Below are 25,512 nucleotides of genomic sequence, written 5' to 3'. Positions count from 1 at the left end.
TCTGAAGAGCCAGCTCTGTTCTGGTCCACAGCTAGGAAGGGCACGTCTGCCACCTGCTGGCCGTGGGCAGTGCAGTCGCTGCCTGCTTCTCAAGGTTGTTTAAGGGAAAAACTACAATGAAACCGAACTTTTAACACTGGAGCTGGGTACAGAAGAAGCAAACGTTTGCCAGCTACCTAGACAGATGTGGGTACAAGGAAGATGCGTGTGAGCTCAGATTTCTGATATCCAAGCCACAGAAGGGAAACCTAACCAGTGATAAAACTCTCATTTTCCCAGTCAGAAGTGTGTGAAACGTTACCCATGAAATGACAGAGAATAAAACTCTGAGCTGCCCTCACTCTATCACAATATTCTGCCGTGGTAACACAAAAGCACAATAAAACATGTAAATAAATAATGAAGGCTACATGAGTGGAAGGAAGGAGGATGAGCAAATGCAGTCCTTATAGTCATATATATAATCATATGTAATATACATTATAATCAATGTGCATTATGTGCATTGAACTACTTATCTTGATGGGAAGGATGGGAAGGGGGAATAAAATAATTTTTCTATAAGTTTATACTCCCCCCAAAACCTGATCTGGAGGATAGAGTGTGATGTGGGAGACAGATGACATGCAAATAAATTTATATAGGACCAGGTACTATAATAAGAACAATGACACGAATGAACAGATCCAGTTACATGACAACGAGGGTGAGGTGACATAACGATAGGGGGTTAGGGAAAGGCCTCTTTGGGAGGATGGTGTTTAAACTGAATCCTGACGGAGCCCATGGAGAAGGCTGTCAGGCAGAGAGAAGAGCTAGTGCGAAGGCCCTGAGGTGAGAGAACTTGGCTTGTGCCATTTTAAAGCCAGTTGTGGCTAGAGCTCAGTAAGATGCAGTCGGAGGTTTCTAGGTGACAGCAGGTGCTTGCATTTGAACCCAAGAGCAATGGAAAGTGGGGAGTTCTAAGCCTTTTGCCCATTTCCGATTCCCCGAGAGCTGTCACCCAAAGAAATCACTCAGGTTTGAGTGCAAATACTTTACCTGTGACCTTTGGGTCTGGATTCTCTCCTCTGTGAAGAAGGTTAAATTGAATCAGTCTTCTTCACAGGGTTGTTATAAGAAAGTGCCCATTGCGTTTGCGCTTGGGGCATCCATCATTCGGGCCTGGCCAGGTTTGCTCAAGGTGTGTCTGTTTTGTGTTGCTTTTTCAGTTCTCCATGACACCTTACTTCGAAGACCTGGACCTAGGTGAGTGTGCCTCTCAATTGGACTTCACCCATGGGCTGGTTCTGGTATAGAGGTAGGGGCCCAAGCAAGGACGGGTTGGAAGGACACGGGGATCCGCCTGTTCCAGCGTGTCACAGATGCCCCTGAGAATTCACCCAGAAATGCTGCCTCCATACAGTGCCTCGGGGCTTTCCTGGTGATCTGATTTCAAGAGGATGAAAACCGAGGCCCATCTTGTCTGTGCCTCTCGGTGTTGAGATGAGTGGGAAAGGCTAAGGGAAGCTTGAGTGTGGTTGAGCACAGGCAGGCTCTCCCATTTCCTCTGTGCAAGGCCTCAGGATGACTTGCCTTTCACGACAGCTGCCACCATTTTCCTCTGCCTGCTCCCTTTGCCTTCCCAGGCTCAATGTGGCCCCTGCCCCTTTCCATTCATGCTCTGTCCCTCCCTAGACTCACCCAGTCCCATTCTTTCCTCTGTCTGGCCTGTGGCCAGGCTGTCTGAGCAGGGCTGCCCCTTTCTACCTGCTTGCGATCGTGGACTCTGGGTTCCAGTCTTTGGCAGCTCTGTGCCTGGGGATAGGAACATCCTCTTCCTGCTGGGGCTGACACTCGCCACTGGTAGGGGACCAAGGCTGCTCACCCCTAGTAGATCAGAGCCAGGCAGACTGCAGCCACAGGTGAGAAGTGGGGTCTGGGCACATCACTGTCAACCTTACTGTGGAAGGTGGAGTCTCTGGGCTGTGATGGAATGTGGGTCTTTAGACCACAGTGAGATGAGGACATGCCACGCTTATGCCCGCAGGCCAGCTGCTTCTTTGCTTGATCTTGCTGGAGACTGTGTGGAGAGGGCCTTTCCGGGGCAGAAACTCCCCAGGTCACAGGCCTACTGAGTGGTGGAGAAGGTGGCCACCAAACAACAAAGACTGTGCCCATCTCCCCAGACAGGAGCTACGCAGCCAGCAGGCCTGCAGAAGCTCACTTGCAAAGCCAGCTTGGCTCTGCCTAGCTCCAGAGGCTATGCCCGTCCATCAGCTGTCCTGCCGTCTGCCAGCCAACCTCTCTGCTACACTTGCCCTGTCAAGCCAGATTGGAAGCGTCAAATGCAGGCCGACAAGGCTGGGGCTTAGGGAGGTCCTGAGAGGATCCGTGTGTGCCACAGTGATGGATGAGGCCAACAGGGATGACATTCTGAGGATTTTTGTTCCGTTCCACACATCTGGCAAGCTCTTTAACCAGAGCAGCTGCAAAGTCCCCATTGCAGGAAGTCTCAGTTTTTACTGGAGAGAGCCTGAACATGGACGGTGGTAATCCTAGCAGAGGAGCATGGAGCCTGTGCTGAAGTGTGTCTTACTTCCCGAAAGCTGAAACCCCTGGAGTTCCTGCAACACAGATCCACCCGAGGCTCTGGGCTCATATAAAGGGACTCGTGACAGGGAGTAGGGTAGATCTAGGGGGAGACCCCCACATCCCTCTGTGTTAGTGTTTCCTGACAGGTGGGATAGGAAGAGTGATCTCTATGCATGTTTGAAAGTTAAGTAAGACAGTGTTCAAGCACATCTATGAGGTGTAGTATCTGACGTAACCAAAACTATTCCATGTATTATCATCTGTGAAGATAATTATTTGGGTACATTAAGAATCCTCGCCATTCTTAGGATTTCTAGAAACAGACTCTGTTAAATAAAAAGAATCCACAGGGTTTGGTTTTTATACCGAATGTAAAGTGCTCTAGACAGACACACACTCCTTTCTTCCCCAAGTTGTCCCCTTTTCTATAACCCAGGGGGGAAAAGATCTTTAGTCATCTGAATTTGAACCCAGTGTCGTTTCTACAATTGTCTCTCCCTCAAATGTCAGTTTAAAATCTTTTGTGACAATGGGAATTGATTTTGTGTCCCCTCCTCCACAGGAAAGCATTTGGATGAGTTCCTAAATCCTCCAGAGATCATCAAGGCTTCTTTTTTAAAATCAGGATATACTATGACCCACAGTCACAGGTTGTTTTTTTGTTTTTCCAGCTCCCGGTTCATTCTGCTTTAACACCTGTCTCCAATGCCTTTGACCATTGTAGATGTACACATGGTTGTTTGGTTGATATTATTATTGTGGAGCTTGAACTCAGGGCCTGGACACTCTCCCCGAGCTTCTTTGTTGTTGTTGTTCAAGCTGAGCTGGCTGTGGCTCCAATGCTGGAGTCTCATGACCTCCCCACCAGGCTGGCTTTGCACAGCAATCCTCAAATCTTATCCTCTTGAGTAGGTAGGATTACAGGCATGAACCACCGACAGACACCCGCTGTACCTGTGTTTTTTTACATAGACAGTCAGATTAAGGGCCAACATAAAGGAGGAAAAGAAAAACACAACATAAGATTTAAGCTTAGGAGTAGAGCAACACATCCATAACATATCTTTAAGACATGTGACAGTGCCAAGAATTATCAAAGGCATTGGTCCCATCCTCATATAACCTCCAGGTGATAGCTTCATCTATCCTGTCAATATGGGACCACTAAGCAATTCTGGACACCATGACTACAACCAAGGATCCTAGGCCCTAGCAAACAAGGAGGAGCTGACTGACTTGCTCAGTAGGAATATGATTTGCAGCGTGTGCATTTTATTCCCTCCCCAGCATCACAGGAAGATGAGCAGGCCTTGTGAATTGGGCTGGATCCAAGTCTAAATCCTTCAACTGACATTTGAGTCATCCCCATTCACGCCCCCCCCCCCAACCCCCAGGCCTGGAAAACTCACGCCATTCCATCTACATAAGAATCCTATTCTCCTACCAATTACCTCCAATGAGGGGATTCCTAATGGCCAGTCAAGGTCAGCCAGGCTGACCCCCACCTCCAACCCCCTGGGAGTGGTGGGAAGAGTTTTAGGAGCAACCTAAAGGGCTCTTATCTGCAAATACCTTTTGGGAAAACAAAAACAAATTCTCCAAAGAAATAATAAGTGATGTATCGTGTCATTGTCTCTCCTTCAAATGTCAGTGTGAAATCTTTTGTGACAAAACTCAGAAAAGCATTCCTCCCCCGCACCCCCGCCCCCCAACACTGTCTCACTGTCTTCCTTTGCTTTATTGTGCTACATGGAAGGAAACTTTATTTGCTCTGGGGAAGACAATGGCCTTATCTTCAACCTAGATCCTCATCCCTAGAAAAGTAGCCTCCTCTGGGAGCATTTTCATAGTGGGGGAAAAGCAGCTCAAGAGAAATAATGAGCAAGCCAAGGGAGTCTTGACTTGACACTGTGATAAATGAGGTGAAACTTTGCCAAGGACCAGATTCAAAAAAAAAAAAAAAGAAAGAAAGAACGAAAGAAAAGATAGTTCCATTTTAATGGGAAATATAAAACAGCCATTGTGCAAAAGTCGATTTTTCAAAAGCTAAAGAGATAAAGACTATAACAGAATAACTGGGCGATGTGTGAGATAATGTGCTTGATAATCAGGCTTAGGTAACGTGTGCTTGTCCATGCCATCCGCTGCCTCTGTTGGAGCTCCTTTCAAGTGGTCCTTCTGCACTGGCCCCTGCCTCGTTGCCATATGCATCTCTGGATGGCTTCCTTACGGCTTCAACGTGGTATACTTTCATCCGCCGGGAACAGGCAAACGAACACAATTTTCTTCAACTCCCAAAGTTCTCTCTACAAGCCATGGAGCTACCAGCATCTTCCAAGAGCCCAGACAAAGAGCTCGAGTCCAATCTCACATGCATCTGCTTTCCCCAAATTGTCGTCTAGCCTGAGATTCCCAGTTGTAAGCAATCCTAAACACTGCCTTCTCTTTCAGTAAGCAAGATCTAGGACCCTGCTTCTCAGGCCTTCATTCGGGTGACTGTTCAGTAGCAGGCTTGGCTATCAGTGTGGATAGGTGAGCAGATTCTCTCAGGAGTGTGTGTGTAGAGCATGGGAGTTGAGCTAGTCAAAATTAGTGGTTATTTGCAGGCCATCTGCCTTAGTTTACATCCTGCTGTGTCTTAGCTCTGTGACCCTGGGCAAGTCAGTTAATCTCTTTTATCCTCTAGTTTCTCAACCTAAAACAGAGAAAATAATAAGCCTCCTAGATTTTCTTATGGGGATAAAATCAGATGGCACATGTTTATCACAGGGCTGGGCACATAGTCAGAGCTATTTTAATGACTGAATCAATACATCTTGGGAGGATTTTGATGCCAGGAGCAAAAGTTAAGTGACAAGTTTCTTTGACTTCACTAAGTTGCTAACGTCTCACTGAAAAAAGCTTCTTCCCAGAAACACTCAACCAGGTAGTCAAGGGACATGTGAGCTGACCCTGGTAGACCCCACAGAGAACCCTGGCGATCTGCTGGGGGTCTTAGTCCGCTTCCTGCTGTTCAGACCAGAACACCAGAGAGCCAAGGGCAGCACGGGCTGATCCAGGGCCGCAGGTGATGGAGAGCCGGGACTTGGCTTTTCCCCATTTCAAATCAGGTGTCCTTGCCCTTGGCAAATTCCAACACTGGCCTTTCTGGATCCTTAGGTGAAAATTCATAGCTCCTAGGAGCCATCCTTATCAGCAAGGAGAACTAGGAAATAAACCACAATCCTTCCTGGAGGATTGTGAGGGGGTAAAGTTGCTCAGCTAAGTAAAATGTTGACTTCTCTAAGTCTAACAGGTAGGGTTTCTTCTGTCTTGTTCACCCCTGCAGATTGGACTCCTGACGACTATTACTATACCTATGAACAATCCATCCTGCAAGAGGCCTCCACCACCTCACCAGCCTCCTCTGAGAACCCTGACTGGTATTATGCAGATGATGGTGGGTACCAAACTGGATACCTGAGGGGAATTTATATGTGACTCTATGCAAGGGCTTCTCTCCCCTCCTCTCTGACCAGCATATAATAAATATTGAAGGATTTATTTAGACTAGCCTTTTTCCCCAGTTAGAATTGTACACTATGAGAATTGAGGAGATTCCTAAAGATCATGTCTCCTACCCTCAAATGACAGATGATGTAAGGGAGGACAAGAGAAGAGCTGTGTTGGCCAAGGCCATGTAGCAAATGAATGGCTCAGCATCCAGATGTCCTGACGCTAGGACTAGTAGTAAAGTGCAAAGTTGCTTCCATTTCCTTTGGTGGTGTTGGGATTTGAACTCAGGGCATTGTGCTTTCTAGACAGGTGCTCTGCTACTTGAGCCATACCCCTCACCCCCTTTTGATTAGTAATTTTGGGGATAAGGTCTTTTGCGTTCATCCAGGGCTGATCTTGGACTGAAATCTTCCTACCTATACCTCCCATGTAACAGGTGTGTTACCACACCTGGCTTGATGGTTCACATGAGAGGGCTCATTAACTTCTGGCCTGCACAGGCTTGAGCTGGGATTATAGATGTGAGGCACTGCACTCGGCACTCACTTCCAGAGTTTTCATCTCAATTTAAATGATGTGAAGTTAGCATTGGGTGGCCTGTCACATTTACAAGGTTGACTTTTAAGGACTTTCAATCTTTGTTTTGGTTTTCCTTTCCACTCTTCAGAAACTTTTCACGATTCTTCAAGGGTGTGTGTAGTACGTATATGTGTATATGTGTATACTCACACACGTACTCTTCCACACTTGTTTTTGTTTTGTGGTTTCCTAACCCAAGCAATGGCACAGAAAGGAAATAAGAACCTGGTCAAAGCCACGTGACGAAGCCAGGAGAAGGCATAGAAAGCACTTAGCAGCTGGAATAAAAGCTGTGTAACTGAGCAAAGTGGCCTGGAAGGCAGGGCCAAGATTCAGGGCACCAGGGGAACATCAGAAAGAACCATCAAAACAAGAGCCAGGCCCAGGGATCCTAGTTCCTGAACCAAAGAACAATGCATGCGAACAGAAGGATAAAGAATTCCCCAAGGGAAGATCCATTCAGACAATCATGAAAAGCCAAAGGCACAGATGAAATATGACAAAAATCTAACTGAACAAGGAGTTGAAGAAAGATGAAGGCCACAGGGTCACTTCCTCCTCGCCGTCAATTCTTCTGTCACCCTCTTGCCTTTGGTCTTCTCTCCTGATGTTCAGAAAGCTTGTGTTTCATGAGGGGTGGGTTTTCTTTCCCCACTCCTGACCTCCACCCCTGGGCACTGGAAGAAGGGGAGGTCTTCCACTTGTGAAATGCCTTCAGCATCAGAGACAGCCCCCGTGGCTCTCCCAGCGAGATGGGAGGAGAATAACACTCAAGAGGGGCACAGGGACTTTCTCAATGAGAAAGGCCCTGGCCAAGCAGGCTGAGGAGACAGAGTCACAATTGTTCTTCTCCTCTCTTCTTACACACCTGAACCCCTCTCTCTGGTTGTACGGCAGCAGCTTCCCTTGCGATGTAAAGGCCAGTCTTTCCCACCCTGCGCCCTTGACCAATCACTGGTTCTGTTTTCCCTTTCCACGACAAGCGAGGGCTCTCATTGGCTGCTCCTTACTGACCCTGACTTCTGTCCTTGTGCCTTAGACCCATGCCAGTCCAACCCCTGTGAACACGGTGGCGACTGTGTCGTCAGTGTGGATAACTTCACCTGTACCTGCTCAGCCCCCTTCTCTGGGAGCAGGTGTCAGAATGGTGAGTATATCTTCTCTAGACTCACTTTCTCTCAGAGATGAAAGAAAAAGATATTCCTCTGCTACTCTGATACAGAAGGGCTGAGTGATCCCAGGGGAAGGAAGGGTGATAATTTGGCCTGATGGCTTCTTGTGCATGCAATTGCAGGCAGTGTCTTGCTGCTCCTTCTCCTGCACTGGTATGCAAGACGGGGCTGGGATGTCCATTCTGCACATGAGAAGATTGAGGCTAAGAGGGAATGTGAGATGGATTTTTACCAAGAGCTGCCCCTAACTCTGGACTTCACCTTTAAAGTGTTAGGCTAACTATAACATAGAAATGTCATTCTCAAATGGGGCATCAGGAAAGATTTCTGGGCATGTAAGGCCCAAGCCAGGAAAAAGCAAGAAAGCACAGAGAATACAGACATGCTTGTGGTCACACATGATCACTGAGCATGAACACAGAATTTGATTTCATCCCCTGGCTTCTCAGAGTGACAAAAACCAGGAAGAAATATGACACCAGTTAGAGAAAGGAAGGAGAGACTAAAAATGCAGTTATGTTTGTTAAAAGTATAACTAAAGTTTAAAAAAAAAAACCTTAAGATTGAGCCAGATGCTGGTGGCTCATGCCTGTAATCCTAGCTACTCAGAAGGCTCAGATCTGAGGATCTTGGTTCAAAGCTAGCCCTGCCTGGCCTGCTAGCCCTACGAGTTAACCACCAGAAAACCAGAAGGGGAGTTGTGACTTGAAGTGGTAGAGAAATAGTCTTGAGCACAAAAGCTCAGGGACAGTGCCCAGGCTCTGAGTTTGAGCCCTATAACTGACAAAAAATTAAGATGGAAAAAAATAAAGATTGTGAGCACTGGAAAGAATGTAGGAATATAGGAAGCCCTCCTCCTGGTCCATAGAGAAGAGATGCCTGGTGTTTCAGAACCATGGACAGGGCCACAGGGACTGCCAGCCACCCCCAACCCAGCACTAGATACATAGGTGTTCTAAGTAAAAACGTACCCTCAAATAATTTCCTGTAGTCTACATCTCTGTGTCTCTCCTACAGTACAGAACAAGTGCAAGAACAACCCATGTGGCCGAGGCGAATGTCTTATTACCCAGACTTCTCCCTACTACCGTTGTGCCTGTAAACACCCATACACGGGGCCAAACTGCTCCAAAGGTAGGTGGAGGAGGCTTTCTCTGTTCTAGCATATGTCTGGGACCTCGGCATTTTACCATGCTGAAGTTTATGTGACAGTCAATGGTCATTTTAACAAGATTTAAAGCAAGCAAACAAATGAAAACCCCCACAGAATATCATCCCTGGAGAGTCTAATGGGAATTGACTTATCTGTGTTCTTTCCTATCCCAAAAGATTCACCATCACTCCTACCTCCTTTTGGCAGTACTAGAGTCTGACTTATACTTGCTAAGGCAAGTATGCTATGCTTTAGTTATTTTTTTTAAATATAAGGCCTTGTGTTTTTTTGTGGGGGCCAATTCAGATCAAAATCTCTCTAATCCTTGCCTCCTGAGTGGCAAGGATTACAGGTACCTCTTACCATGCTCCCCACAAGGGCTTGAAATCCCTTCCTTCAGAAGTAGGCACTGGTCTACTGAAATGGCCATGTAGGGGAACTGGTTAACACTGAGTCATTGCCGTGAGTTAGGCACTGTGCCACTTTCTCCCCCAAACTCTGCAAGAAATCATTCTGTAGTAGAAGAAACTGAAATTCAGAGAGGATAACTGACTTGCTCGTGGGCACCCAATGTCCAGAGCCAGAGTCAGGTTTCACCCTAGCATAGACTGGCCCCAGACTCAGTCCATGCCTTTGTTACTCCTTCTGGAGTGGCCCAGCTCCTCAGCCTCTCTTCCTTGTGGCCTCTGTCCATGTGGTTCCACCCGTGTGTGCTTGTCCTCTTCAGATCCACGTGTACAGGAGCGCCGGTGGGTCTGTCTTTCCCCTTCCTCTGTGGAAGGATGACACCAGAACAGCACCACTCACCATTCCTGGTCTCACTTCCTTTGTTCTAGTGCTTTCTGTGTGCAAGCCAAACCCCTGCCTGAATGGTGGCACCTGTACCCGGCATAAACGGAGATCCAGGTTTAGCTGCTCCTGTCCTGACCAGTTCAGAGGGAGATTGTGCGAAATAGGTACGGACGTCTGCCGTCGCTTCTTCAGAAGCCAGGTCCACAGTGAACCCTTCCCTGTGTGGCTTTTGTTAGAATATGGTTCCTGTTCAGTTTGCTTCTGTTGCCTCACGCGCAAGGGCCTAGGGTATGCCTGGCCCCATGGAGAGAAAACCATACTCTAGAATGCCATTGTGTGGGAGAATCAATGAATAAAGTTCCCACCCACCTCCTCGGGTAAGATGTTTTGTATTTTGAAGGTGGGTTGAATGTGGAACATTCTAGAATTTTGTGATGATCCCTGAAGGGAGTAAATATTCAGGCCTGATCCTGTACTCTGTCAATAGACTCACTGAGCTTTTGGGGGAGCTGTCAGTTCTCACAGGTTGCCTCCTCTCTCGAGGTCCTGACGACTGCTATGCGGGAGATGGCTACTCCTACCGAGGCAGAGTGAGTAGGACAGTCAACCAGAAACCATGCCTTTACTGGAACTCCCACCTCCTCTTGCAGGAGAATTACAACATGTTTATGGAGGAAGCCGAGGTCCATGGGATTGGGGAGCACAACTTCTGCAGGTAAAAATGATCTTCTTCCCTAGCTCAGGATTAGTCATTTGTAGTTTTTTTTTTAAATAGACTGTGGAAACGTGGCCTTCTTCCCCAGGAGATATCACACTTAGGATACATAAAGGTTTGCTGCTCTAACAAAAAGCTCCCAATCTCAGTGGCTCAAGTACCTCCCAAGTGTGTTTATTGACGTGGCATGTGTTGTGGGTTTGGGTGGTGAGGATGGGAGATTCAAATACCAAGAAACAGCAAGCAGGGACTGGAAACGAGGATATTAAAAAAAAATACCTTAACCTGAAAGTGACACATCGTCTTCCTTTCTCATATATTTAATCGGTCAGAAGCAATCACATAACTTCACATATAACATAACTTCAAGAGAGAAACATAGAGGAGCAAATGGCATGCATGGTGAACTTTATGTTTTCCCCAAGGATAACAATGACTAGAATTCTCCCTGTCCCCTTTTCTCCCTTCTGACACTCTATGGGCTTCCTTGCACTGCTTTAATTTAGCCAAGGCCAGTGACTTAGATGATTTGTATATAAAGAGCAGAGGATCCCTTTCGTGGCTTTAAAATGTTTCCACAAACAAAAAGATGTACCTTGCCTCAAATCGTTCCTGCTTATACCCACCCTGAGCTTCTCCCTTCTGGAACAATCTTTACAGGACTCCTTCATCCTGTTCTCAGGGATCCTAGTGTTTGGGATTCAGAGGTTCAAACAGAAACCAGACTCCATGTTTCTGGGTCCATTTTACTCCTCTGATAATTTGATGTGTACAAGGCTTGTGAACCACTTCCTCATCTTTGGAATTCTCCTCTAGAGGTTAAGAATTTGCCAAAACAAAACAAAGCCCTCAAATCTGTGACCATGCTTGTAGACCAATGGCTATGCGATTGAAGGATTCAAGTAGAATGTGGTCCCAGAGAAAGATGAGAATCTCAGCATCCTTTCAATCAAAGGTCCTTTGGCAAGGACACAAGTTTGAGCTTGAGCTTTCTAAGCTTTGGCCTTGAGTCATTTTGTTCTTTGTTTTAGAAACCCCGATAGAGACAAAAAGCCCTGGTGTTTTGTCAAAGCAAATAGTGAACAGGTGAAATGGGAATACTGTGATATCTCAGCTTGCCCAGCCCCAGGTAAGCCTGTGTTTCTCCCAAGGCCCCTGGGGTGGGGAGGTGATATTCCATAGACAAATGCCACCAGCAACCCATCCTTCCTACCCATGACCTCTCTCAGTATCTATTTTACTGACCTCTATCTCACCTCTGCTCAAATTCTCTGCAACCCTCGAGATGCTGAACAGGCCTGACTCCACATTACTGTTCTCAGTGGGTATATTTCAATTGTTTGCTGCGTGCCAGGTGCCACGTCCCTGGATGTACAACAGTGATCAAATATTAGTTGGGTCTCCAGGGCCTACAAAGATCCAAGCTCATAGCCTTTCTTCCAGTCTTCCCTGGTCCACCTCTATCCTGTCATTAGGAACAGCATATCCTCCTGCCTGATCAATGGATTCCCTCCCTGGCCAGGTGCACACCCATGCCATTGCTCTTATGGCTGCCTCTAGCCACCTTCCATTCCGTATCTGCTCTCAACCATTCCCTACCATTCTTTGAAAATCAACTCAAGTATCCTCTCCTCCAGGAAGTCCTCCCTTGTTTCCCAAGTACACACATTATCTCTCCCTTCTTCTAAAGCCCAAGGAATGGAACAAGGCCACGCCCATACACCACTTATTCCCTGTCTCCTCAATAATTCAGCTCTCTGGGCAAATGTTCTATCTTGGTACTAAGCAAACCTTCAGATATCACCTGTACATTGAGATACCATTATGCTTTGTGCTTCTTTTGTGTTTTATATGGTTCTCTGTGTGTGTGAGTGTGTATGCGTGTGTATACAAATCCTAGACATGACACACTGAAATAAGGAGGAAGAATGCAGCACCTTCATCATTAATTTTATGGACTTGCATTATATTAATCACAGTATCAAAGTCTGCATGCTTGCTTGCAGGCAGTCTTTAGCTCTGCACACCTACTTGCTGTTAGACCTGAAATCACACTTTCAGCGATGTTGCTCTTGGGGATTAGAGAAGTCTGAATTGCACCCGTTGTCTTCCTCCAGAGGAGAGCCCTGTGGAGCCATCGATCAAGGTCCCAGAGTTTGATTCCTGTGGGAGGACTGAGACAGCTGAGCCGGTCAAGCGGATCTACGGAGGCTTTAAGAGCACAGCGGGCAAGCACCCGTGGCAGGCCTCCCTGCAGACCTCAATACCACTGACCACCCCTATGCCCCGAGGCCACTTCTGTGGGGGAGCACTCATCCATCCTTGCTGGGTGCTCACTGCTGCCCACTGCACTGAGTAGGTGGCTGCTGGAGCAGGGTGGGGTCCCGGGAGCTGACGCCCTTCCTGTGGGAATGGCATCTTCGTCAATCTAGCAGTTCCTTATCCCAGAGGGAAAAGCGCTCCCATGGCTAGACAGCTTACCATGACCATTGCGTGACAGTTAACACTCCACATCAGCTCTTAGAAGACAAGCCAAGAGAGGGAAGAAAGCCGGTCTTACATTCCAGAGCTATTTCCTGACCATCTTATTTTCCCCTCCCAGCATAAAAGCCAAAGACCTAAAAGTTGTGCTGGGGGACCAGGACCTGAAGAAGACAGAGTTCCATGAGCAGAGCTTTAGGGTGGAGAAGATCTTCAAGTACAGCCAGTACAACGAACGAGACGACATTCCCCACAATGATATCGGCAAGTGCCCTCTCTTGACTTAGCCTGGTTAGACCCTTCTGCAAAGACCAGGGTTCCTTCTGGAAGGTGCTTTTGATCATTTTGGTTCCTGTGGATCCTGTGAAGCAGATAACTCCTGAGCTTTTTAGTCCTTAAGAGTGGATGTTAGTGCTATGTGGACCAGTGGGCACAAGGAAAGGGCTACTGTGCACAGGGCTTACCCTTGAATTCAAGCTCTCCTCCAAGACTAGCCAGGAGCCAGGTCACCTCCCTGAATCTCAGTTTACTCTTCTAGAGGAAGGCGACACTGTTACAAAAATGTTCAACTTCCTGTGTGTTAAGTGTCCTGATAAGCACCCAGGGACCACCTGGCACTTGTGGGCGCTCAGGTAGAGAGACAATGGCATTCTTAGGTTATTGGATACTGGGCTCTGGGTCCCATTCACAGCATATCTTCTTCCCTCCCCACCCTCTCCTTCCCATCCTTCTTTCCTTCCCCCTCTCCTCCCCTCCTTCTTCCTCTCTTTCTCTTCTCTCCACTCTCTTCCCTTCCCCCCTCCCCTCTAATTTCTCCTCTCCTCTTCTGTCTCCTCTTCTCCCTCCTTCTGCCTGCTCCCCTCTCCTGCTTCTTCTTCTCCTCCGTCCCTCATCTCCTCTCCTCTCTTCCTTCTCCTCCCCCAACCATTTACCTTCCTCTGTCACATGCTTTTAAAAATGGATTCAATTCGGGTGCAAGTGGCTCACATCTGTAATCCTAGCTACTTAGGAGGCTGAGATCTGAGGATAGCAGTTTGAAGCCAGCCCAGGCAGGAAAGTCCGTGAGAGTCTTGTCTCCAATAAACTACTCAGCAAAGGCCAGAAGTGGTGCTGTGGCTCAAGTGGTAGAGCGCTAGCCTCCAGTGGAAGCAGTACAGGGACAGCACCCAAGCCCTGAGTTCAAGCCCCAGGACTGACAAAATAAGAAAAATAAAAATGGATTGAAATCAATTTCAAATTAAATTATCCTTCTTGATAATATTCTCTGCATGCAGTTCCTCCATTGTGGAAGTTTAAAAACTTAAATGACAGCGTGAACAGGTTTTCAGTCATGGATGTATGGGGCATTACTATACCCACCTTGCCAAGTGCACTGCAGCTGATGCTTCCCTAAGCAGGAGCTGAGTGCCAGTCACCTCTTCTCTTTGCCCCCAGCCCTGCTCAAGCTCAAGCCAGTTGATGGCCACTGTGCTCTGGAGTCCAGATACGTGAAGACCATATGTTTGCCTGAGGAGCCCTTCCCCTCTGGGACAGAGTGCCACATCTCCGGCTGGGGAGTGACAGAAACAGGTATGTCTCGACCTACATTCTCCCAAGACTCAGGAGAACTCTACAGAGGAATGAGGGCAAACTTCATACCCCTTCCACCCTTGAAATAAGTTCATATATGCATTGTCGATGGAGTGTCTATCTCTTCTTTGAGGAACTGGGTAAATCTCACCATGGGCAAAGAATGTTCATCTTCCCCAGGGTTGCTGTGTTCTCTGGTGCCCTCACTACACACGGACCTTCCTCAGGCATTGATCCTGTGTCCATGAAAACCTCTCTTCTTCTCTCCACTGGGAAGAACAGAACGTGGGTTTCTTGGCTTTGTTGCTTGAGCGACTTGGTTTTGGTTTCTTACTAATCATCCTTAGCTCCAAGGCTTGGAGTTTTAATAGTCACAGCAAGGTTAGACAGTTGAATACAAAGAAATTCAGTAGAGTCTCTCAAGTCTTTCTCAAATATTCAAAGTATGCTTCTTGCCCCACCCTATCTCATCCTTAATCATAGAAAGCAAGATTCACTTTGAATTCATGAAGAATGTAAAATGGAATATACACATTTGTCAGAGGCCTTTGAGAAAGGAAATCTCTAACTAATTGGACTTGAGGTCAACCAGACAAAGTCTTTGTAGCTATCTTCATTGCAGTCTATCTAAACCTTTCCACCTCTACTCTGCTCCTTGTGGTCTGCTCAGCGTGGTCATGACTTAGTTGGGAAATCTTACAGAGCCTTGGGTTAGAATGATTTTATTTTTCACAAATAGTTCTTTACCTTCAAACATAACATTTTTCTTTTCTTTTGTGGTCCTCAGCAGGCCTCCAGCATGCTAGACAAGTGCTCTAATACTTGATCTAGGAGTGTGGGAACATCTGGGCTATGGGCCATGGAAGGCCCATTAAATCATTTGGTACATGACAGGACAGACATATATGCTTCTTGATTCTTATTGGCTGCCTGCATCTATCTGCCTGCATTGATAATTTTGTATGACCTGTAACTGATGTTATAAATACCCAAATGGCCCTGGGTAGAAATGGTATTTTTGTGGATTCCATTATCTTTAATGGGAGGAGGATATTTTCTCTGGGAAGCAGGTAATTTAATGTACCAAGACACTTAACCGACCCATCCATCTCCCATCCATCCATCCACTCATCCACCCACAATCTACCTATCAGGTCTGCTGCTGAAGACACCATCCCTGTTTTCTCAGAACTTATGGTCTCATTGGCAGATAGAAAAGGGAGTAAGTAACTGCTCTGGGCTACAGGGCAGCTGTGTGGACCTGTACCAGCATGACACAGGCTGGAAGAAGGATCCCCAGTGCTGGGAGATGGGCTTTCCTGCCATCCCCTGGGAGGGGAACCTTTCCTTAGGTGAAAGCCAGTAGCCTGTTTCTTACTACTACTGACTTCGGGTTGGGTAGGTGCCACCCTGACCCCCAAGATTCTTTTTCTTATTACACAGGGGATGGCTCCCGCCAGCTCTTGGATGCCAAAGTCAAGTTGATTGCCAACAGGCTGTGCAACTCTCGCCAGCTCTATGATCACACAATCGATGACACTATGATTTGTGCAGGCAACCTTCAGAAACCTGGACCAGATACCTGCCAGGTCTGAGACTCCCAATGATAGTTGGAGAGGGGAGGGGACATGGAAGGGTAAGGTACTACGCTAGAACAGAGGCCCCTTGGACTCCTTGGATGGAAGGCAGGTGCGAGGCCACCTGCCTCATAGCTAAGACATAGCTATGTCAGGTCTATCTGAGTCCACATAGCCAGGGTGACCACAGGGGTTATGCTGCCTTAATTATCTGACTTCACACCCAGCTTCAGTGAAGGGGTGTCCATCATCACCATTTTCAGAGCCATTATCTCAGCCAATAGCATTGGAAGAAGTGGTAGCCACCTGCCTTGAGAAGTTGAGGACAGTTGAGAAGTTGAATGGACAGTGGTGAGATCACTGAGTCAAGAAATAGGGCTTTGTGTACAGTGATGTGGGTCCAGCCTGGGGCTTCTCTGCTACGTCCTCTGGGACTCAGAACTGAGGATGGTGGTAGCTTCTCTCCCATGCCTCACACCATGGAAGGCACAGGAAGTGTCCTCACTGCTTTCCAGATAAGCCCACTGCCCCATCACTCCTGCTGCCCATCGGGTGTCAGTGGATGTAATCTGTTTCCCATGCCTAATTCCTGCCACTTGTCCTTTAGGGTGACTCTGGAGGCCCCCTGACCTGTGAGAAGGATGGCATCTACTATGTCTATGGGGTTGTAAGCTGGGGCCAGGAATGTGGGAAGAAGCCAGGCGTCTACACCCAAGTCACCAAGTTCTTAAACTGGATCAAAGTCACCATCCAAAGGAAAGCTGGCTTCTGAGGCGCTGGGCTCTGAACCTCAAAGCCCCTCCTCCTCCACACCAGACAAGGGGGAGCCCCTCCAGGTGGCCAAGGATGCCCCCTGTTGTCTCCAGAAGGTTGCACGGCAGAGTGTGCATGCCCTTAGGCAGAGACAGGTGCTACCAAGCCTGGGCATTGCTGCACCAACCTTTGTTCCACTTCAATCAGGATCCTTCTGCCGCCACCCCTACCCTGGGGACCCCATAAAGGATTCAATCAAGGTAAAATGTAAACATTTGCTTCCCACCCAACAACTGTACTGGAAAGAAGACCAAAACACAATTTCCGTTTGCTCTCAGAGTTGTCATTTAATAAAGGCAGGTCTGGAGATGGGCTGGTATGCTGCTGTGACAGCTTGCCCCAGCCAAAGCCATCTAAATCACATCTCTGGCTAGCAAATTTCCACTCTGGTTTCTCCCCCAGTTCCCTCACATCAGCAGAGCCTTCTTCCTTTTGACATGCAGAATCTCAGTGGCGTCTGGGTTCACCTGCCCATGTAGATGATCTTCATCCTCCACCGCTTCCAGCCCCCCCTGCAGAAATTAAACACACCTCTGTGTTAAAGTGCAAGTCCCTTCCCCACTTCACAAGACAGGCTAAGACACCCGATGCATGCTTCCCCTTCTCTATTGCGTCCCCTCTCTACCCTGCCCAAGGAAAAGGAGCCTCAGTGCAAAGATGTGAGAGAAGCCAAGGCAATCTCTCATTTAGACGTGGCATCTTTCTTCTGAACAAAGTAGGGTTCAAAATGCAGACTGTTGTAGCCAGCAAGTCCCTGACCCTTTCCGCACATGTAACGAGCTAGCAGTCAGCACAGCCTGGTCTGCCCTGGCCCGGGATTGATGTCGCCCTGGTAGGTTTGCCTCTGCAGAACTAATGGCTGTGACTTCAGAGAAAACCCTGCAGGAAGTTTAACCTGCATGTCATCCACCCGGTCATCTCAGACCCATGAAATTAGGTGCCTTGCTCGAGCTGCATTTCACATTTCTTTAGAGCCAGCTGACCTTTGGCCAAAAATAAACTTTGAAAAGCAACAATGAGTTTGCCTTTCCTGGGGTTTTGCAAGGCAGAGTGGATTTGTAGCTTTCTACTCACACAAGCTCCCCGGAGACCCAGCGCCCTTGCGTTGGCCAGTTCTGCAGCCCGCCGAGCCATTTCCACTTTGTAGGAGCCAGGAGGGGTCCAGCCAACACCTCGGGTCAGGTTCAGATCGGATTTGTACTTGACCTTGGGGAAAGGAGGAAACAAGAGGAGTTTGTTGGCCGACTTTGGGGGTGCTTTAACCACAGAGTAGATAGGATGTAAAAGGCAGCTGTAAGATTGGGAACATGTTGTTGTCATTAAGACAACGGGATGGAATTCCTCTGAAGATGTCATGTGTTGAGCCTGACTAGCATGTGATTATCCTAAGCCGCATTGGGAGAGGTAGGGTGGAGAGGGGCCTCCTGGTTTAAATCCCAGCTCCCACTTTTAAGTTGGTCTGGGGCCTTAGGGAATCACTTCCCTTGGCTGGGCTTCAGGTACTAGACAAGGGCCAGGCTAGGTAACACTCCTAGGATCTCTTGGGAATAGTACAGCATAATGACCCCAGAGCTTGGGGTCTCACATGCAACATCCAGAGGCTGCCGTTCTGAGACTTATCTATAAAATGAGCTGTACAGAGGTTGTAAAGGCATTGGCCAAGAGCGTGGCCCACAGCAGAGATGGGAGAAGTGGGTTGTTACTGGTGACTTCTGGTACCCAAGTGTCAGGTGTCTTAGATGTCCTCCCCTAGAGCGTGGCATGGGCTGTGTGAAGGTAGCTCACATCACTCTGAAGCTGGTGGGCCTTCTGTGCATGCTTCAGGCTCAACTGCTCCGGGTCACAAGTGGGCTGTGGCAGGGGCTGCCTATAATGCACATCGCTGGCTAGTTGCTGGCTTCTCTTAGCCTGGAGGAAGCCAGGCTGGTCTGGGTGGCTGTGGAATTGGGATCGACTCATGGCGAAGTCCTTCTTGTAGGCATTATCACTCTGGAGCCTGCCGACGTTGAGGAAATGTCTCATCCTTGGGTCATCATGGATGCTGCGGTACCCAATCTGCAGACCACGGTTGCGCAGGAAGGCCTCTTTGTACCGGAACTACAAGTCAGAGGAGAAAAGTGGCATCATAGGAGCCCATCTCCCCTCTGGGGCCAGCCTGTTTGATAGAGCCAGCTCACAGGGTTCTCAACAAGAAGCCCAGCAGTGGGTTAGAAGCACATACTTTAGATTCTGGAAGACCTAGCTGTGAGATCAGGGGCCAGTTACTGAGCCTCTCAGAGCCTTCGGTTTCCCATGTGATAAAATGGGAAAAAGAATCTTTACCCCATAGGACACTGAGTGAATTCAGTGAGATGAAAGCTGAGCTTCAATTCTGACACCAATCCATCCCCACGGATGGTGACACTTGGTATTAGTGATGCGCTAATTAATACTCTACAGGGAGGAAAGAAATCTGTCCATTCTATTGCTGGCTTCTTTCTAGTCTTCAAAGACCTAATCCAGGGCGTCTCAAATCACTCATGGTGATGGGCCAGCTTCATTTTATGTCCCCAAATTCCTTATTCATCATATGTAGTCCTACTATGTGCATTTAAGGACAACAAAATTGGCCATTACTTTATTCAGTGAGACAAGCCCACCAATCACTTGCTTGGATGCCAAAACATCAAATTGTTAAGGACATTACTGAGTGACTGTTGGTCTGGGTATTTGGCTCAATGTGGACTGATAAACAAACATGCATGGATAGAGATGTCTAGTCAGTGACATTCTCCTCTTCAGTAGTCACAGCTGTCATGCTTTAAACATGTCTTCTCTGTCAGACATTGCAAAAAAAAAAAAAGCCCACATTTTCTTTCCATTTCTACATTAAGCCTATGGGAAAAATATTTGGTCCTTATTTCAGAGAAGTAAACATTTGAGTTCAGATAATTTAAGCACCTCATCCCAAACAAATAGCCAACTTTTAGGTAGCTGACCCATCTAATCTAACAGATGTCAGTTGAGTCCTGGTGGGGCAAACGCCCCATTGCTTTCTGCTCTGTCACAATGTGCTTCGGCCAAAAGATGCTCCCTTACTGGGAATCACCTAACCAATCACGTATCCTCTGACTTCCACGTGTTGGTGCATCAACTTTTAAGAGTGCCTGTGCTAGATTAAGCATAGTGGCTTACACTTGTAATTCCAGCTACTCAGGAGGCAGAGATGGGGAAGATCACGCTGGAAGGAAGCCCAAGTAAAACATCTCAGCCAATAAACCTGGTATGGTGGTAGTGCCTGCCATCCCAACTATGTGAAAGGTGTGTATCAGAGGATCACAGTGCAGGCAGGCCCCAAGCATAAACTGGATGGAGACCCTATTCAAAAATAACTGAAGCAAAAGGGCTAGGGTGTGGCTTACAAGGTCAGCTAGGCCCTGAGTCCAAGCTCTATTGCTGCCAAAACAAAGAGTGCTTCTAGAAGACATGGAGTTAGAATACAGCTGTTCCCAATTCTGAATATTTTGCTAAAATCCTAGGGGTTTTTTTGGTGTAGAGAGGGAAACAGGCTAATAGTCCTGGTGCCTGTTCTGTGCCTTCCAGCAGAACTGGAGAAAACAGCATGAACCCTGTCAGCAGTGGACAGACTGTGGAGCTTTACATCACTGGCGATCTCTCTGGACACCCGGGCAGTCTGGAACGGGATGGCATCCAGCCTGAAGTCATAGCCACCAGCCCGGTTCTGTTCCCAAGAGTTTCTGTAGACTTTCTAGATTGGAAAACAAAAGCATGGGTAAACAAGGAGGACATTGACAGCTTGAGTGTTACTTGTTCTCAGCAGGAGTGTTTTCTAAATATGGCACACTCCCAGGATGAAGGGCCCCTAACCCCTGCCCTTCTGGGGACTCATCAGCTCTGACACTGCTGGGCCTGGTTACGAAGGGTTTCTAACTCTAAGCTTTTAACCTGCTGACTAGGCCTTGCTCTTGTGGGGTCCCAGTCTGTGGGTTTGGCTCACTTGCCACAACCCTGTGTTCAGAGACCCCACCATTCTTTCCCGTCTCCTCATTCCTTCTTTGTGTCTCCTGTGCAGACTACTCTAGATGCCAGAGTAGAAAGTACCAGTCCCAAGTGTCTTCCCAGGGGTGAACGGTGCTGTCCTTGAGTCTTAGAACAGACCCAAGCATCCCCCCATATTAATTTGGACCCAATGTTAACCCCATTGACTCCCACGAGGCCCCTGGGCCTGGTTGGGATAACAGCACATCTTCAAGATGAGGCAGGTTGCATCTCATGAGCATCCTAGCTCCTGCAGGAAAACAGGAGGCCTCCACTGAATGCAGCAGGTTATTAATACCTGATGAGATACCCCCGGCTCTTGTCTCTCCTACTGTTTTTCTTCTTTTTGGATTTCTCCCCTATTTGGATAGCTCTGACATCCACTCTGGGAGCCTATAATCATGTCCTCTTAATCCTCAGTCTGAGTCGCATCACCGACAGAGGCCTCACAATTTTCTGTGCCTTCGTAGAGCTCGTTTTTCTTTCAAGATAAGAGAATGGCTCCATGAAAGGAGTCCTTGGGAGGTCCCAGTGGAGACATGTCCTTTACCCAGCCCCAGAGACAGGAGACAACCGGACAGCCACATCACCAACAGATGATACAGTGACAGCCCCAGACCTTGTCATTGGCTCACTTGTTCTGTGAGTGACAGCAGGTCACAAGGCTCTGAAGTACTTTACTTTCGTCCCTGGAAATAGAGGTCAAGGCTGGTACACTGTTCTAGGGGAGCTTGAGGGGGATTGAACAAAGGAAGAGGCCAAGCAAAAGCAAAGCCCCCTTTCACCTCCCATACCGAGCCTGGGATGAGAAGGGACCACACGGCACTTGAGTGAACCAGGGGTCTCCTCATATCATGTGCTGCTGTCATTGTCACCTTTACTTCTGATCCTCACCCCTCCCTCCAGTATGCAACACCCCAAATCATGGGTCAAACACCCACTGTACCCTAGATATTGGAACCCAGTTTTTGCTTAAGGAAATCACTTAATGGATGGATCACAGAACTGGAATGGTTAGATTTACTCCCCCACTGTGGAGCTTAGCAGCTAGGACTGAAAGACACATAGCAGGAGAAAATCATTCAGATAATGGGAGATTAACAACTCTCATTAGTTAGCATCCTGCTCCCTGGATGAGTGACCCCATAGGTACTATAGTAATAAGTAGAGTCAGGACCCTATCACTCTCCATGTGCCTTCCTGATAAGGGTCTCTCTACCAGATCTGGGCCAGTTAATGACACTGAACTTTACACAACATCAAAGCCCAACATCATCCCTTTGATGCCCAATGCCCCCCTGCTTCCGAGCCTCAGTGACACCAGGGTCAACTATGGAGAGACTGGCCATAGCTGGGGCTGGCATGCTAGCTCCATTTCTCTGGCGCTCCTCACTGTATACTATTTGCTTGCTTGTGACCACTTTCTCCGTGAGTTTTCTATTCTGTTGGGGTTTTTTGCCTTGCCACTGGGATTCTTTAGATTCTGCGGACTCTTTGATTTGGAACCCTGGGTGTTCTTCTTCTTGATCACAGTGGGCGCAGTTTTGTCCCCGTCCTCACACATTAGAGTCATTTGATTTTTGAGTTATTTCGGCTGCCTCGCACATCTCAATAGCTTTCTTTGCCCAGGAAGGTCACTTTGCCTCCACGTCCTCCTCGAACAGCACTTGATCCAATTGTGCATATTCCACACGCCCCCAGAGAAGTGCTCTTTCAAATGAGGTTCATGAGTTCTCCACACCTGCAGGCCCCAGCAGCTAATTTCAGCTCTGGGATTCTGTGGGCCGGACCCCCTTTGTGAGAGAAAAACATGCTTCCTTCACCAGCCCGCGGTGGCTGTCCTCCTTAAGCAGGGACCCGAATGAACTGGTGGTTTCAGCCCAGATTCCTGGTTGTGGGCCTCTGAGAGTCCTTCCAGTGGAGGCCTGGCCTCCCCAGTGGGCATTAATGAGCGGAATGTTGTGTGTCAGCTCTGCCGAAGGGGCGGGCCAGTTTCCCCAGAGGGAAGCCAGCCCACCAGTGCTGCTGTTCTAAAATTATCCTTGGTTCATCCCTCAAAAGTATCAAATGGTCATAATAACTCATATTTACAAAGCACCCGCGCATTCACCGCGTGGGATCCCACAGGGCTTTACAAACGTAACAAACTAATACACACGCTAACTAGAAGGCACCTCTGCCAACCCCTGCGAGGCGGCCACCTCTGAGGTGAGCGGCAGCAGCTGTCGATCTGCACGCAGCCCCAGGACACAATGGCCAGGCCAGGGAGGAAAGAATGGCTGGGCTCTAGGAGGCCGCATGCTGCCCCAGGCCAACACACTCAGCCTGTGTTGTTCCGATCTGACGGTGCCTTTTGATTCTGCTGCCTCTCTACCTGTTATCTAGGGATCACAGCCTTGCTGGCCGTGCGGCTGCCTATTCTGTTGCAACTGGGGGCCTCCGACCCCTGCTAACAAGAAACCTGGATTTGGGAAACAACGTCTTGGTTATTCACGCAAAGAGCATGCATCCGAAGGGAAATTGGAGTGCTGGAGGGTCGGGTGCCACGCACAAAGGAGTGAACTACATCGGGATGAGCCAGCCGGGCTACCGTGCAGCACCGTCCCAAACTATGGGGAGAGACCGTGCTACTCCATCTCCATGGTGACAGTCCTCTGAATAGCTGAGGGGTCTCCACCTGCTTGGCCCTTGGGTACCACTCCCTTGCCTGTAGCTCAGCACAGAATTGAGGTCTTACAGCCCTATCAAGACCCAGAATTATAGAGCCAGCAGGAATTTCCATGTAGCTCAGCCTCATGCTGAGCCCTGGTGAGGGAAGGTGACAAAAATTCCCAGAAGCCGTTTGTCTTGCTCTCGGTTCGGGCATCATTCTTCTCCAAGCCCTTGGTTCTAGGGCTTTTGAACAAATAAAAGCCACAAATAGTTTTATAAAAGTAGGTGCTTGCCCCATGAAGCAGACGCTCACTTACGTCACTCAGGTGTAGGGCGTTGAGGCGGGCTCTGGTGAATTCGGGATGGTCAGGAATCAGGGTGTATCTGTGCAGGGATTCTGCATCTCCAGCTCGGTATAGGCGCTGTGGGGAAGGCAGGGTCACGGTCAAGGCATCACTTTACTTGCTGAAAGTATGAATGAAAAGCAACTGATCCCTTTCCTGTCCCATCTTCTTGATGACCCACCTGATGGAGCCAAACCCAGTCTTGGAGAATTTCCTTCTAGAACTGTCTACTAGGAGGAGGAGAGTACCTTATGTGGCCAAGGCCAAGTGGAGTGGCTGGTTTAAAATAAACTCTGTTCAAAGATTTGTCAAGGGCTGGGAATATGGCCTAGTGGCAAGAGTGCTTGCCTGCTACACATGAAGCTCTCGGTTCGATTCCCCAGCACCACATATATGGAAAACGGCCAGAAGGGGCGCTGTGGCTCAGGTGGCAGAGTGCTAGCCTTGAGCGGGAAGAAGCCAGGGACAGTGCTCAGGCCCTGAGTCCAAGCCCCAGGACTGGCAAAAAAAAAAAAAAAAAAAGATTTGTCAAGAAAGATCTGCTGGGCTGGGAATATGGCCTAGTGGCAAGAGTGCTTGCCTCATATACATGAGGCCCTGGGTTCGATTCCTCAGCACCACATATACAGAAAATGGCCAGAAGTGGCGCTGTGGCTCAAGTGGCAGAGTGCTAGCCTTGAGCAAAAAAGAAGCCAGGGACAGTGCTCAGGCCCTGAGTTCACCGCCTAGGACTGGCAAAAAAAAAAAAAGAAAAAGAAAGAAAGATCTGCTGCAAATGGGCCACAAGCCTAAATCTCGGCTGCCCACAACTTTTTGTTTTATTCAGTAGGAATGTGTGTGTGTATTTCAGAAAGTCTTTGCCACCAGTCCGTGCTATTTTTGCTGTAAACAAAGGGTACCCTCAGACCTCTGAAGATTGTTGGTCATTCTCCATCCTTTTATTATAAAAAGGATTATATCAATCCTATTATAAAAAGGACATAATTGATTCCCTTTATTATAAATTGCCTTAATGCATTCAGACATTTAAGGCTTTCATAGTTCTCCTCGATCTCAAGAAATCCCAATTTCCAGAACTCCAGCTTCATCACTGTCACGATCTTTAGAACAGCTATTTAAGAACTGCAAACCATTTCAGGAAAATAAGACGGGTCCATTCCCAAATGCAATCTGGGCTTTGCAAACATGAGCTGGTTTGGACAGGCTCTGTGAGCTTGGGCCACTCTGTAACTGTGGAAAGGACAGCAACCCTTGGCCATCCAGGGGAAATAAAAAGACACATAGCTTCCTATTCTTTGAAATAAATACAAGAGAGAGGAAATGGGGCTAAATTACACAGGGAGCAAAAGCAAAAAGAAGCTTTGAATATAACTGTCCTCTCTCTCTTTTTCCCCCTAACTGGGTTATATTAAGCTCTTAATAACATCACCATCCATCAGCAATTAAGATGTTTCTGGTCTTGTGATAGCTGAGAGCTCATCAAAAATATCTGGCATTGTTATCATTATGAGTCTAACTATCATAAGAGGCATTTGTGGAAGACTTACTGTGTTCCTGG

At 47.9% G+C, this 25,512-nt stretch overlaps 2 protein-coding genes across 5 annotated transcripts in view; one reads left to right on the top strand and one right to left on the bottom strand.

The window, feature by feature from the left end:
• The first annotated feature begins 1,217 nt into the window (after positions 1–1,217).
• Habp2 (hyaluronan binding protein 2) lies at positions 1,218–16,879 on the top strand. Its single transcript, XM_048336275.1, has 12 exons — positions 1,218–1,248; positions 5,903–6,013; positions 7,688–7,795; positions 8,838–8,954; positions 9,810–9,929; positions 10,309–10,480; positions 11,512–11,609; positions 12,598–12,835; positions 13,083–13,225; positions 14,396–14,530; positions 15,974–16,119; positions 16,715–16,879. The coding sequence occupies exons 1-12, from the start codon at positions 1,218–1,220 to the stop codon at positions 16,877–16,879; spliced, it is 1,584 nt and encodes a 527-aa protein (XP_048192232.1).
• Positions 16,880–17,187: 308 nt separating this feature from the next.
• LOC125346045 (nebulin related anchoring protein) overlaps positions 17,188–25,512 on the bottom strand; it is a 68,447-nt gene continuing 60,122 nt past the window's right edge. For all 4 annotated transcript variants that reach the window (XM_048338215.1, XM_048338217.1, XM_048338216.1 and 1 more), the window contains 5 exons: positions 23,928–24,032; positions 20,561–20,668; positions 18,706–19,017; positions 17,995–18,126; positions 17,188–17,432 (listed from right to left, as the gene is read on the bottom strand). In XM_048338215.1, coding sequence (XP_048194172.1) covers positions 17,328–17,432; positions 17,995–18,126; positions 18,706–19,017; positions 20,561–20,668; positions 23,928–24,032 — 762 coding nt within the window. In that variant the 3' untranslated portion in view covers positions 17,188–17,327. The remainder of the gene's footprint in view (positions 17,433–17,994; positions 18,127–18,705; positions 19,018–20,560; positions 20,669–23,927; positions 24,033–25,512) is intronic.

The sequence above is a fragment of the Perognathus longimembris genome, chromosome 2 (assembly GCF_023159225.1).
Source record: "Perognathus longimembris pacificus isolate PPM17 chromosome 2, ASM2315922v1, whole genome shotgun sequence".
Lineage (NCBI taxonomy): Eukaryota > Metazoa > Chordata > Mammalia > Rodentia > Heteromyidae > Perognathus > Perognathus longimembris.
This window is presented reverse-complemented; position numbering and strand designations above follow the sequence as displayed.

Excerpts from the sequence above, each read along its gene's own strand:
- Habp2 (XM_048336275.1), top strand. The coding sequence starts at position 1,218 with ATGACACCTTACTTCGAAGACCTGGACCTAG. Across the intron at positions 6,014-7,687 it reads CTGGTATTATGCAGATGATG|ACCCATGCCAGTCCAACCCC; the intron begins GTGGGTACCAAA and ends CTTGTGCCTTAG. Across the intron at positions 11,610-12,597 it reads CTCAGCTTGCCCAGCCCCAG|AGGAGAGCCCTGTGGAGCCA; the intron begins GTAAGCCTGTGT and ends GTCTTCCTCCAG.